Genomic DNA, 15,006 nt, shown 5'->3' with positions numbered 1-15,006 from the left:
GGAGGCCAAATGGCCGAAATATTGGGAAATTTTGGAACAACAAGGAGACAGATTAAAACTGCAGAGTTTTGAAAAACTAAAAAACAAAGTACGGGATTGGCTTCATTATTACCAAATAATGGAGGCTTATAATTAGGATAAGAAAATTGGTTTTCAGGTGGAGAAATCAAAATTGGAAACAGAACTGTTAGATCCTAAAACTAAGAATTTGTCAAGAATGTATAACTTGCTGTTGAAATGGAATACTCAGGATGAAATGGTAAAATCTGTTATGATAAAATGGGCACAAGATGTTGGACATAACATTATGATGGCTGACTGGGAACAGTTATGGACCACAGGTATGACGTTTACGGCATGCAATGCCTTAAGAGAGAATATAATGAAAATGATATACAGGTGGTACATGACACCAGTCAAGCTTGCAAAAATCTATCATTTGCCCGATAATAAATGTTGGAAATGTAAAGAGACCGAAGGTACATTCTTTCACCTTTGGTGGACATGCCCAAGGATTAAGACTTTCTGGGAGATGATCTATAATGAAATGAAAAAGGTATTTAGGTATACCTTTCAGAAGAAACCAGAGGCCTTTCTCCTGGGCATGGTCGGCCAATTGGTGCCAAAGAGGGACAGAACTTTCTTTATGTATGCAACAACAGCAGCAAGAATACGCATCACGAAGTATTGGAAGACACAAGATTTACCCACCCGGGAAGAATGGCAGATGAAAGTGATGGACTATATGGAATTGGCGGAAATGACTGGCAGAATCTGAGACCAAGGTGAAGAGTCAGTGGAAGAAGATTGGAAAAAATTTAAAGTCCATCTACAGGAACATTGTAAAATTAAGGAATGTTAGAAGGTTGTTGGAATGAAGTAATGTGGTCTTAGCAGAAATGATATAAGGATTAGTGTAATGGGGTTTGGGGTTGCTTGTGCGTAAGGCGCAAACTGCTCCAAGCTGAGTAGTTTGGTTAAAACTTTCCCCTGGCTGGACAGTCAGTACTCCGTGACTGTCTCAATCACTGGCAGAATCCGTCAGTGGGCGTTTCCTGAATTTCCTCCAACATAAAAGTTCCTTGACACCAAGTCGTCGCCTAGCTTCCCTGCGCGGAAGCTTTCTGCGCAGAGTGGGCGTCCCAAGGGGAGGTCCTGTGCTCTCCCCGCTGGTCTCGCTGGAACAGTCCCGGAGCCTTTCCTCCAAAGCTCCCTCAGTCCCCTCTTTCTCCCTGGCGTCACGTCTATTTCCTTCCCCAGCGGAAGCTCTCCCTCTCTCCTTGCTGGTTCCCTCTCCAGCATCATTGGGGAGCCTTACCATCACCCTTGGCTCCGATGGCAGTTCCCTGACAATTAGGTTAAAATTGACTTCTTAATTTGTGAAAGACGTGAATAACAATATACCAAGATAAATTATTAGGATAAAAACAAAGTTGGAAGGATTTGCTGAAACATCTAATTGAACTAGAATACAAAAAAGGGAGGTGTGAGGAGGTCAAGGAAATAAGCAGATGAAAAATAAGTTATGGGAAGGTTTGGTTTGTTTTTTGTTCGTATTTTTCTGTGTTGTTTTTCTTTCTTTCTTACTTTTTTCTTCTTTTTTTTCTCTCTATTTTTTCTCTGTTTGTATTTATTGTGAATTTAGTGTTTTCTTTTTGTAACCTTTAAAATTGGAATAAATATCATTAAAAAAAAAAAAAGAGAAACCTAATATTTTCCCTGTATCCTTTCCAAAGCAGCGGCCAGTCACTCCTACCAATTCTAATTCCTGGCAAACTGATTACCATATTTTTCTCTCTATAAGACGCACCAGACCACAAGACGCACCTAGTTTTTGGAGGAGGAAAACAAGAAAAAAAATATTCTGAATCTCAGAAGCCAGAACAGCAAGAGGGATCACTGCACAGTGAAAGCAGCAATCCCTCTTGCTGTTCTGGCTTCTGGGATAGCTGTGCAGCCTGCATTTGCTCCGTAAGACGCACACACATTTCCCCTTACTTTTTAGGAGGGAGAAAGTGAGACTTATGGAGCAAAAAATACGGTATGTTCCTTGTTCTCCATCACATTTCGAGCTTGCTGTCCTGGGCTCCTTTGGGAGGAAAGGCAGGATAGAAATGAAAGAAAGAAAGAAAGAAAGAAAGAAAGAAAGAAAGAAAGAAAGAAAGCCTACTACAGTCATACCTCTGGTTGTGTTCGCTTCATGTTACAGATTTTCTGGTTGTGAACGCGGCAAACCCGGAAGTATACACCGTGCACACACACGCAGAAGTGATCTGTCCACTTCGCACAGTGTGCAGAAGTGCTCTATCACGCTTCGAACACGCGCAGTAGCGGCTCTCTATTTACGGACTTTTACTATTTATGATCGCGTTTGGAAGTAGAGGTACCACTGTATTCTAGTTGGTTTCAGTATGTGTCTTGTGTGTCATTGATACCTCATCCTTCACCTCAGGCAGTAAAATATCTTGGGCCAGCCCTGAAGTGGGGTGTCCACAATGAAGATATTTCAAAAACACCAAACATACCCAAATCGTGTGGCGTGTCTTAATACCTCCGTTTTCAAACAGCTTACTTGAACGTTTTGGCTCCTGAACGCCCCAAACCCGGAAGTGAGTGTTCCAGTTTGTGAGCTATTTTTGGAAGCCGAACGTCCGAAGGGGCTTCCGATTGATTGAAGGAAGTTCCTGCAGCCAATCAGAAGCCGTGCTTTGGTTTCCGAATGTTTTGGAAGTCAAATGGACTTTCGGAATGGATTCTGTTCGACTTCCAAGGTACGACTGTACTTAGAAACAACCAGGGCTGCTCATACTTTGTTTTGATGAAGTCCCCTGCAGATTATTCTTTGTCACTCTCCAGCCTGATTTTTAGTCTCATTTCTGGTGTGTGGTTTAAATTAATAATAAACAATTTCTGTTAATTCCCAGAAACACAGACTGTGACAGAAAAATTCAATAACCAACTTGAATGCCATGATTTTGTGGGGCTTTTTTTCTTTTTAAAAAATAAAATACATTAAAAATGTAAAAAAGAAGAAGAAAGAAACAACCCTCCATTTTGTACTGGAGGTTCTTTTCTGAGAACTATAGAACAGGCTGCTTCTGCCACTGGCCTGGCAAAATACTAAAGATAAAAACAAGGAAAGCAGTTATACAATAAGGGACATCAGGGTAGTTTTAACAGAACCAGAGAATACTCACAGTAAATTGTACTATTGTTAATTAAGGGAACCCGTTTCCTCTCAAACAGCTGGAGAAGCCACCACATCCCTAGACCAGGGGATCCAGCCACAAAGTAATTCCCCACCCATTCCTAATGACACTCTGTGGTCAGCTATTTTGTGAGTGCTCTGTGAACCCTTACAGAGAACACTTCACCCTTGGAGACCCCAGAGGGCAGAGCAAAAGGTGTGAGAGGAATTAAGGGAATGTGCTTCTGAGCCTGGGCGGTTCATTTTTTTCTCAAATCCCCACAGCATATAAGACAGGGTGGAGTGTGTTTTATGCTTCCTTCTTCCACAAAAGTTGGCTCTCCTTTGCACACTGTTTCCTGTTCTCTGCCAGACGGCAGCAGCTTCCTCTACAGCTGGTCTAAAATGGTAGCACTAAAGCAGAAAGCAGGAGCGGGCTATGGGGTGGGGAGAGGAGAGGTTCAACAAAAAAGTCAAATGCTTGGGTGAACTGTACTTTCCCACCCATATGGCTGTGTTAACACCAACTAGTATAGATGGAACACAGTTGGATGTACACAAAGAAAAAGCACAATACCTTCAGGGTGGAATTCTGCTTGCAGATCACCGTGAAATATCAACATTTGTTTGTAGTGTTAACCCTGCCTGCCTGAAAACCCCCATGGTGTTCAATGGACAGGGCACCTATTTGATATTTTATTGTAAGCAGGAACAAGCTAGGAGACCCTCACAAGATGTGCAATCTGAATCACACATGTACAACACAAAAGACATAGGAAGCTTCCAAATACAGAGTCCAGAATACTGATCCATCTGTCTCAGTATTGCCTATACTGATTGGCAGTAGCTTTCCAGGGTTTCAGGCAATGCGTCTTTGCCAACCCTACATGCTTGGGATTGCATCTGAGGCATTCTGCATACAAAACATACAATCCACCACTGAGCTATAGCCCTTCCAGGAATACTCTTTGTATATGTTTCAGGATTAATGTGTCATTCAGAATTAATGCAGGCATCCATGTAAACAGTCGTACAAGTCTGCACATGACCTTTATGACTTTGTTTCTTCATCTGTGGGCAAACAGTGCCTACTGGACACCTCCCTTCCTCCTGTCCTAGGACCAGAGCCTTATTTTGGATCCTACCGTGTCCCAAAGACAAGAGGTGCCGATTCCAGTTAATATGTAACTGGCTTCCTTTACCTTTCACCTTTTTCACATTCACCCTCCATTTTCTTCAGCATCTGCCACTCCCACAGTACACAGACCCAGGAAGAGAGAGAGCACAAACGCAAACTGGCACGATTCCTGAGGTAAATTATTTTTCTGCCTGCAGGGAATATTTGGGGAAGAGTGAGAACCAGGCAAAGGGAATAAACATTTTAAATTGCAGTAACTCTCCCTCATGGCAGGACTCCCTGTGCTGTTTTGGTGGGGGGGGGGGGAGGTTTCTCGCCTGACTCTGGCAGTGCCAAATTGTCTGTGTGGAGGCAGGGGTGAAGTCGCCTTGGGCGTGGTTCAGAATTAAAAAGCCAGTCTTCCTCCTTTTTTAGCACAAAGTAAGCAGTAATATGCTTCTGAGATTTTGTATGCCTTGGATGCAACAGTGTGAACAACTGCTGTTCTCGCCATGTGTAAATGCAGCTTGCAGAATGAGTGCAGGAATCTAGTCCTGAAAGTTTGGCTGTCTTACAAAGGGCACCTATTAGAATCAGCACAACTGCTGTATTTGTCTAGGCTCTTCTCTTCATTCATTATGATTGCTTTGCTAGTCTTTGAGCTCAGATGCTTGCCATCTGTCCTGTTTCTGTACACTACTTGATTTCCCCGTTTCCTGTTCAGGTCTCTGGCACTCAGCCATTCTCCATTCCAACCTCAACATGATCTTTCAATGTTCTACTAGTCTTTTTAAGGGCCAAGGGTGCCTCCAGGCTGTTAGTATTTTGCAGGAGGTACTGAAGTGCATACTCAGACTTTAGGGTCTTGTGCACATTTGAGTATTATTTAGCTGTTCGTTTGCTTACAGCCCTGCCCAATTGGAATTGGACTGGAGTGGTTCACACCTGCACATATGTGAATTTGTGTATCAGGAGTAATTTCAGCCTTTCCCTTTCATACCCTTTTGTGTGTGACCCTGCCTTCTAATTTGTTGATTCCATTATATGCTGATTAAGTATTAACAGGGCATGCACACAGATAACTTTCTGTGCAATTTGTGGTTTTGAAAAATTTCCCTGCCAAATAGTGTGCAGAGACACACAGTCAGGCAATTGACGTGTTCCTGAGCTATGGCTATGCTCCTGAGGCGCTCTTACTAGCTTGCTGGGAAAGAAATGAAAAAAATTGTAAATTCTCAGAGCACTTTTCAGATAACTGCCAAATACATCTAGTGTAGAATTTTTAAATGTAGTCTGTTTGTACAATTTTGTGGTTTGTGCAAATATGGGGAACCAAAAGGGGCGAAAATAATCATTCAGGAGTGCACTGGAAATAGTTATGAGGACAGCTGGGAAAGATATATACGCACTGAGGAAGTAGTGGACAGGAGAGCAACAGAAAGTGACAACTGACTCACTCACCCCCAAGCACGGAAAAATACTTTATGTGACCCCAAGTGAGTAAACCTGGATTTACCGCTGGGGGTGGGGGGGTGCATCAAGTTGTGTGTTGTAAGGTCATACACAAATTAAATGGGAATGCAAACAGCTGCAAACACAGTAAACTCCAGCATGCACAAGCTGTTTGCGCAATTAAAGTGGATTAAAGTGCTCTGTTGCCCTTGTGCAACAAATCCACTTTAAAAAACAACAGACCTTGAAATATGAAAAGTGATGAGGACATGATTAGAAAAGAGTGGGATAAACAAATGATTAACAAGATGTGCGAACATCTCACAAGCAAATCAAGATGAATGCTCATTGTCATATAACCACTCAATAACAAGTCAGAATGAATGTTCAACAAAGACCAGACTACCATGTAAGATTTGTGCAAGCAAATCACAGTGAAATTTGAACGAACACTTTATCTGGAGGAACTCAAAGCTCATGGTTTTTAGATCTTTTATTCATTTTGTACTTCTTCCTTCAGTTTTCCTCTCCAACCTGTCTTGGCTTTAACCGCTAGAATGGACTCCTGATACCAAATTAGTTTCTGAAGGCCAGATATTGCAAAGTCCACCCATACAGTTTATGTGTGTGCATTTCCCCACGTTAAATGCAATACAAAGGAATCTGCATTCACAGCCATGGAGTTGAAAGGCACCAGCACTTCTTAATGACAGGGAAGAGTTTGGATTTGATATCCCGCTTTATCACTACCCGGAGGAGTCTCAAAGCGGCTAACATTCTCCTTTCCCTTCCTCCCCCACAACAAACACTCTGTGAGGTGAGTGGGGCTGAGAGACTTCAAAGTGTGACTAGCCCGAGGTCACCCAGCAGCTGCATGTGGAGGAGTGGGGACGCGAACCCGGTTCCCCAGATTACGAGACTACCGCTCTTAACTACTACACCACACTGGCTCTGGGAAGCACCCTGAAAATTGCTCTGCCATACCCATCCTACCCACATCACCCGCTTCTTACCATGGAGCAGGTCTCCAGGATTCTTGTGTCACCAACTGTGCCATGGCATTCCTCTCTTTCTTTTATAGCTTCCTGAAGCAAAATGAAAGATGCCTGGTATTTCTGGGTCTCCAGCATGCTCTGGGTATGGCCTGTGGCATCAGGACATCCCTGCAATATTGACAATCAGGTAAGCAAGATATACATCTGTATATAGTGAAGAATAATCTGAAAATTCTGCATCCTGGAAGATCTTGATCAGTTTATCTGATTAAAGGTTGGCTGTATGGGATAATCTCCAGATTTTTCCACTTCCCACTTTTTTAAAAAAGTTATGCATTCTAATTACATTCACAATTAAAGCATACACTATTGTACAGAGGCTTATTCTTCCAATGGTTGTTATTTATATACGATAATGAACACTGTCATGAACTGTGTCCTGTAGCCTGATCCAAGGCTCAGAAGTCAGTGAAAGTGAACTTACTTCCAAGTATGTTTGCACAGGATTGCAATCCTAGTGAAATAACTACTCCAGACATAGCCTGGATTTAACTAAACTGGATCAATATGTGATTTAGCTATTCAGCTTTATCAACCCTAATCCCCATACTGATCCCTGCTACTCTAAAGGGCAGATTGGGGAGATTAACAAGGTCAACAGGAGGGCAGCCCAAGTGAAGGGTTGGTATGCATAATCTCTGCGTAATTGATTTTGCCAGTACTCCTTTATGCATTTCAAGTATGTCACTAACATATGTGCGGGAAATGTCAGCTTGCTTCAGCTTTAGAGCACTCTAGTTGAAATTTAACACTTTTTTTAAAAAAAAAAAAACTTACATGAGATGTTGCAACTTGTAAAACATGGTTATTTGCTAACAGTAGCATGCAAAAGCAGCCTTAAATTTGAGCATCTATATACTTGGCAGTCAGTCCCAACCACTTTTAATTGAAGTGAAGGCAAGCTGCAGAAGCTTTTCTGTCGCCCAGTAGCTAAATGATTCTGTTAGGGAAAGATCTCAACCCAAACCAAATAATTGATTTGAATGATGATGCTTGAATGTCTTAAGGTTTCATGCCGGTAGTATGATTCTTCACAGGGATGGGCAGCCTGCAGTGGAAAGAGCCTTCTCCGTGCTCCAAAATCTCTTCCCAGACATATCACCAACCTGGACCTGTCTTTTAACTCATTGATAATGCCCAGACATGGAACATTTCTGAGAAACTTCCCTTCTCTGCATTCTCTAAACCTCTCCAGCAATACCATTCCTACTCTCTATCCTGGCCTCTTTTGTAACCTGGGTGCTCTCCACCTCTTGGATTTAAGCAGTTGCAGCATTTCCAGCATGCACTCAAAGAGCTTCCTGGGCTTGAAAAACCTTCACATACTGCTCCTGAAAAACAATAAACTTCAGTATCTGGAACCCTCTGTGTTTCCTGTCTCTGGAAACCTCGTCCATCTGGACCTGCAGGACAATGAGCTGTTATATTCAGCTGAACTTGCTCGGTTACTCGTGCAAAGAATCCATCATGTTGAGCTTCAGGGGAATCCCTGGGTGTACAGTGCCTCCATCACTCCTTCCCAACAGGGACTACAACAAACAGAAGGTGAGTCAAGCAATGGGAAGTGGGTTGTCGAGTGGACAGTACTCAGAAACATGGAGCTCCCGATACTCAGTGTTCAAACCAAAACAAAAACAAAAAAGCAGCAGGTTGCATCCAACTAGAAAGCACTGTGGTTCTCTGGGTATGATAGAAGTTTATAAAAGGACTAGTTAAAAGAAAAGCAACCCTTCTACCAAGGAAAATGGCAGAGCAGTGGCCTGTCCTCTTCAAGCAGGCTGCTCGCTTGCCTATATGGAACTCTATACTGTATGCCCCTGCTTGAGGCATATAATGGGAAAACATGCACACAGTCTCTGATAATTGGTTTCTAAATAGCAACAACAACAACAACAACAACAACAACAACAACAATTCATTTATACCCTGCCCATCTGGCTGAGTTTCCCCAGCCACTCTGGGCGGCTCCCAATCAAGTGTTAAAAACAATACAGCATTAAATATTAAAAACTTCCCTAAACAGGGCTGCCTTCAGATGTCTTTTAAAGATAAGATATCTGCTTATTTCCTTCACATCTGAAGGGAGGGCATTCCACAGGGTGGCCACCACTACCGAGAAGGCCCTCTGTCTGGTTCCCTGTAACCTCACTTATCGCAATGAGGGAACCACCAGAAGGCCCTCGGCGCTGGATCTCAGTGTCCAGGATGAACAATGGGGGTGGAGACGCTCCTTCAGGTATACAGGACCAAGGCTGTTTAGGGCTTTAAAGGTCAGCTCCAACACTTTGAATTGTGCTCGGAAACGTACTGGGAGCCAATACAGATCTCTCGGGATTGGTGTTATGTGGTCCCGACGGCCGCTCCCAGTCACCAGTCTAGCTGCCACATTCTGGATTAATTGCAGTTTCCGGGTCACCTTCAAAGGTAGCCCCACACAGAGCGCATTGCAGTAGTCCAAGCGGGAGATAACTAGAGCATGCACCACTCTGGCAAGACATTCTGCAGGCAGGTAGGGTCTTAGCCTGTGTGCCAGGTGGAGCTGATAGACAGCCGCCCTGGACACAGAATTAACCTGCGCCTCCATGGACAGCTGTGAGTCCAAAATGACTCCTAGGCTGCGCACCTGGTCCCTCAGGGGCACAGTTACCCCATTCAGGACCAGGGAATCCCCCACACCCGCCCGCCCCGTCCCCCAAAAACAGTACTTCTGTCTTGTCATGATTCAACCTCAATAATAAGATTAAATACTCCTGTAAAAAAAAGAGGATACAAAATAGAACCAATGGAGGGCAGGTTTTCAGTGTGTCACTGACTACACCCAATAAGATGTGTTTATGACAAGCTCTCTGCACAACTGCAGTATTTCTGCTTATATTGAGGGAATAGAGGCTTCATATCTGACAAAATGAAGACTGAGGAATAATCCCAGAAAACCAAGTCGATTTAGGCAGTCTCAAACCGGGAGGTGGGCAAAAGGTTTTGCCTCTCATAAAACCACCTAAGATTTGTATTATCTCAATGGAATGAACCTAGGATGGAAAATAAACTGTAATCTCTTAGTGTGAATGGACACTAACAGCTTTTGTGTCCTCTAGCTGAGCTGATCCATGATTCACGTCTAGAGCTCCAGACTAAAGAGATTAGAACTCTGGACAATCAGGACCAGGGACACAGAATAAAAGTGAGGGCCCCTCCGGATGAACATTCAGCTACTGGCAACCTGACATCTAAAAATTACAGTAAGTGAAGCAAGACAGGCCACTTCCAGAGTGTCACCATTTTCAGGTGGGATTGAATAACATACCAGCAGATTCAGGTTTTAATTTATGTAACCCACCCTGGAATCTTAGGGTAAAGGATAGGCAATAACTAAATAAATAAATGCAGGTTGGGAGGTCTTGAACAACAAATGTGCTTCTCCCCAATACTGGTCTTTTGTGGTTAGGAAAGTGATGGGAAAATGCACAGGAAAGCATGGCATAACACAGGCTTCCTCAACCTCGGCCCTCCAGATGTTTTGTGCCTACAACTCCCATGATCCCTAGCTAGCAGGACCAGTGGTCAGGGATGATGGGAACTGTAGTCTCAAAACACCTGGAGGGCCGAGGTTGAGGAAGCCTGGCATAACACTTGCTTGACCTAACGACATATAACGTCCTTGCAAACAAAACTGTATGAGTGTTCAAGAAATAACCAATGTCATCATCTCAGCAACCTTAGGGCAAACAAATCACGACAAATGCTCAATAAACTGGGGGTCCTTCTGATGAGCTATAACACCCATTTTGTAATTTTTGCATTTAACATTTTTTCTCCACCGAATCCCAGAACCATCACTCGCTGGTGTTCCCCTAGGAGAGCTTTCTGTGAGAATGAATTAGAGTCGCAGTCACCAGTGCAAACAGCATGTGTTAGGGAGGCCAATTCCTGCTCGTTTTTTGCTGATCCAGGCACACTGAGATGATTTGGCAGGGTTGACAGAGGTATCCCATTCTGATTAAAACCATAAAGGGTAACTCTAAACCCTGGTAATGAAAAATGTTTTTAATGACATGCTTCTTTCTGTGTTTCCTGTTTACCAGCATTGTTGCTCACAACAGTGCTATATGAAAGCAGGAAATCCTTCCTGATGGTGGTGGTGCTTGCAACAGTCATTTACAAATGAGATAATTAGCTACCAGCTTCCACACAGTTATGAGAAGCTTACAATGATGATCCCAAGGCAGGAAAAAAACCTCAAATCAACCCAACCCTAAAAGAGCCAAATCTCTATGAATGCCTTCATCCACAAATGAACAAGGTAGAATTTTAGGCTTTGTTTTGCTCTAGATTAGTTAGCTGGGGCTGGATTTGCAGATTACTCTTAGCAAACTTTCTTCTAGTCACATTGTGCTGTGTTTTATGCCACTATTGTATTAAGCCAATATTAGATAACCTTGTAGAAGGGAAGGATCAGGCACGGAAGGTCAGTGACAGGCTCCACTGTAGTCCCTGACTCAGTGAATGAAATGCTTGCTGTACTACTCTGTGTTGACATCAATAACTTCCAATTTCAGCTTGATATGCTTAGCCCAGGAATGGGTGCCATTTGCCAGGGAGAGTGGCTCATATCTCCAATGACCTCTGTCACTGTACTATTTTCATCAAAGAAAGGACATAGAACTATGGTTTCCCCCTGTTCATACCTATTAAGAAAAAAGACAGAGGTGTGCCATGCAATTCAATGCATGCTTACTCACAGGATTTTTTCCTGAGTAAGTTTTTACATAGGTTTGTAGTCAAATATATTTCATGAAAGAGAACATGGGTAGTGAGTATTTTAATTATACACCAGCTTTCCCTTCCTTTGCAGCCTCTACTACCACACTTCCCCCTGGAAAAGTTGCTCATAGCTGGCCATACTTTGCTGCATTTGTGCTTTCGGCTATCGCCATCTCCATTGTGATTGCGTTGGTTGCTAAATGCAAATTGTTGCAGAGGAACCGTGCCAGCTACAACCATCAACGGCTGCCTGATTCCCGCTCCATTGGAAGCAGCCATGCTGAGGAAGCTGACATGGATGTGGCCTATGGGAGGAACCAAGGGATCCCTAGAGTAGCTGGGTGTCCTGCAGAGGATGATGATGGTTTCATTGAAGATAACTACATTGAACCCAATCAAGGCTTGCAGGAAGAAGAGGAGGAGGAGGAGGAGGTGGCAGAGGAGAAAGAGAATGAATTGGAACCCCATTTCAAACTTTGAGAGGATATCAGGAACCAAGCACCAATTTTTCATATTCTCCAATATCTTATCACCCCATTTTCTAGGAGCTTCTAGTTATCTCTTGTTACAGATTCTCCTACCTGCTCTTTGGCTTCAGACCAATATCTGATCTACAACCCTTAGCTTCTTGCCAACAACTATATTTCCCCCCGTTTTCTGTACACTGAACTGCGTTAGCTTCTCAATATATTTCATTTGTGTAATTTGAGGTTATCCATGGATTACCTCCCACATTATTGTGTACTAGACTGCAGGTTTAGGCTATTGAAAGACAAGCAGAATTTTAATGAACCCAGCCCACTGTGGAAGCAGTTTTTAAGTGTAAAAAACCCCAAATTATGTGGTGTTGTTCTTTAAAGTCCTAGCATACACTTGATCAGATAAATATTCAATGTACATGAGGAAAAGCTGCATGTAGTAGAGGTGGGGAGAATGGTGAAGAGCAGCTTTTCCCAAACTGATGCCCTCTAGATATTGTTGGACAACTCCTATTGTACCCAAGCTAGTGAAGAGGAAGAGCTGCACTGATCCACAGAAAGAAGCCAGACTAAAAAGTAAAAAGTCCAGACTAGCACCCATCATTACAATGTTTATGCATGGCCTCTCTCTAAAACCAGTGTCAAGTTTCTTAATTTTGTAGTGGTTCCAACGTATTTCAAGATGGAGTGGAAATTGTGAGAAGAGCCTTGCTGTGAGATTTTTGGAAGATATGTTGCCAACATGTGGAAGAGAGATGTGCCTAAACAAAGAAGTTATTCTAAGGATAATACAGGAATGTGCTAGGAGGGACACTTGGTTCATTCACACCTTGTTTGTGGCCAACATTTTTTGAGTGTTGCCTGTGATAAGTGAGAAGTGCACGTAAAGTGTTGCATGCAAGCAGCTCCAGGATGCAGCTCTTGCAAACTTTGTAGGAATTAGTTCAAAACAGAAGCAGAATTACAAGGAGCATTGCAGCATCTCACTTTCTGCTGCCACTGGCATCACTCACACCAGCAACACTGCTTGGACTGAGGCAGTGGTGTGTTTTGCTATCTAGGTTTTGTTCCATACCCTGGGCTGCACATTGTACAACCAGTGTATATAATTCCCTTATACGATCTCTTTTATCTGTGTATCAAATGATATTTATGCTTCCAGGTAAGCCATCCACTCTGTGCTTGGTATAATTGAAATGAGAACTGCCCATTGCAGTGGCTTTAGAACTGTAGCCGCAATCCTTCCTCTTCCTCTTACTAATTTCTCATTATTCTTCCTTCTGATTGTAGTTTTCTTCAACTACCAGTTGACCACTGGTAGTTTCATTAAGTGTTCAGCTTTAGAACCTCTCCTGTTTGATGCAAGATGTTCAGATGACAGTACATCATAGGCCCTTCAGATTATGTGGGCATGTACACCTCTTCCCTGAAGCTGTGCTTCTGTCAATATAGCTTTTGGTCAGTACTGAAACCACAATGGTTTCACTACTGGAGAGTCTCCTGTTTCTCATTTCTGCTATCCTTTTCTGGGGATGACGGCAAGGTTGCTTCCATTGCAGCCAAGAGTTTCTCCCTCCTCCTATGAGAGGGCTTTGTAGCAGGATCAAGCAAAGGAAACAATGGCACGTTGTAGAATCAGGTATAGCCTCATAAACTCCAAATCCTATGTTAGTGCAAAACAAAAAATATTGCCCCATTTGCTGTTTCAATTCCTTCCTGATATGGCAATGTCAACCCAGTGTTGTTTTGGGTGAACTGAATAAGGCTTTGGGATCAGAGAAGGCAATATGTTTCCCAGTATGCGAACATCACCTTTATTACAGTAACTGTATCAATAAGAAATTGCTCATTTAAGTGATATGAAAGTATTTCTAGGATGAAATAGAAGGGAGACTTGAATGGAAATTATCTCCACCAGAATCTGTGCAGTGGTGTGGCTGTTTCATAATTAAATACACTCCAGTGTTTTTAAGCAAATGATAATATTGTGAATTTAACCCTGAAAATGGGATCATTTGGGTGTTTATTCTCAAGGTTTATAAGATCATACAGTGTTTTCCCTTTAGCCAAACAAAACATTGAGCTGCACCTTCTCTTTACTTCTCTACAGCAAGGGGATTCTGTGCAAATACCGTCTCCACATTATGCCTTAATCAGATATTTCAGCTAGTCGTGCAGTATTGCCAGAATTATTCATAGCAATAAATTACACTCCTCATTTTTAGCTGTTTTCTCCCTGTTTGCTCAGACTTCTGTCCCTCACTGTAGAGTTATGGTTCAGTTTTGTAGCATCACATCAGAAGATGAAGAGGTGCTGGAAGCAAGCAGCTTGTGTTCAATACAAAAACTGGGATATAAACAAAACAAGGCCTGCAGAAGACATCTATAGCAACACACACAGGCTTCACCCAAAGAAGTCATGAGTCTGAAATCTGAAGTGACGGACATCATGATTCTCCAGCAAGAAATTGTCCATGTGCAGACAAGCACACTGGAACTATGCAAAACTTAATTTAAACATCTAAATAAAGTGGGCTGGGTTAGAGGCTTCCTTTTGCTGCAGGATATCTATAAAAATACATGTGAAGCTTTTTTAAAAAAACTTGAGTCAAAGTAACCCAATTCCATCTAGTTTGACTAGAGCAAATGCATTACCAAAAGAAAGTCAAAAGAGGTAGGACCAATCAAGACATTTTGTTGCCTGAAGCAAAAGACAAGACAGTGGTTCCCCATTGTTATTTTCAGGTGGGATTAAATCACCTAACGGGAAATTCAGGTTGCACAATTATAGTTGATTAGAAGCTCTGGCAGAACAATCATACTTCCTCCAAAGAGTGGACTTTTTGTGGTAAGGAAAGTGATGGGAAAATGCATTGGAAGGTTTGGAGTAATGCTTTGAAATAACATCATCTTACCTCCTTGCAAACAAACCAGGATGAATGCTCAATAAATAGA

The 15,006-nt window shown here is 42.6% G+C and overlaps 1 protein-coding gene across 2 annotated transcripts; it reads left to right on the top strand.

The window, feature by feature from the left end:
* The first annotated feature begins 4,304 nt into the window (after window positions 1-4,304).
* Window positions 4,305-14,275, top strand: LOC307218279 (type III endosome membrane protein TEMP). 2 transcript variants are annotated; one of them, XM_079980494.1, is made up of 5 exons: window positions 4,305-4,499; window positions 6,838-6,938; window positions 7,849-8,356; window positions 9,907-10,050; window positions 11,664-14,275. In XM_079980494.1, the coding sequence occupies exons 2-5, from the start codon at window positions 6,852-6,854 to the stop codon at window positions 12,050-12,052; spliced, it is 1,128 nt and encodes a 375-aa protein (XP_079836620.1). In that variant the 5' UTR covers window positions 4,305-4,499; window positions 6,838-6,851; the 3' UTR covers window positions 12,053-14,275. The 2 variants fall into 2 exon arrangements, with proteins under 2 accessions (XP_079836620.1, XP_079836619.1); XM_079980493.1 differs by lacking the exon at window positions 4,305-4,499 and adding an exon at window positions 4,509-4,745.
* The last annotated feature ends 731 nt before the right edge of the window (window positions 14,276-15,006 follow it).

Source organism: Podarcis cretensis, assembly GCF_951804945.1.
Source record: "Podarcis cretensis genome assembly, chromosome: 6".
Classification (NCBI taxonomy): domain Eukaryota; kingdom Metazoa; phylum Chordata; class Lepidosauria; order Squamata; family Lacertidae; genus Podarcis; species Podarcis cretensis.
This window is presented reverse-complemented; position numbering and strand designations above follow the sequence as displayed.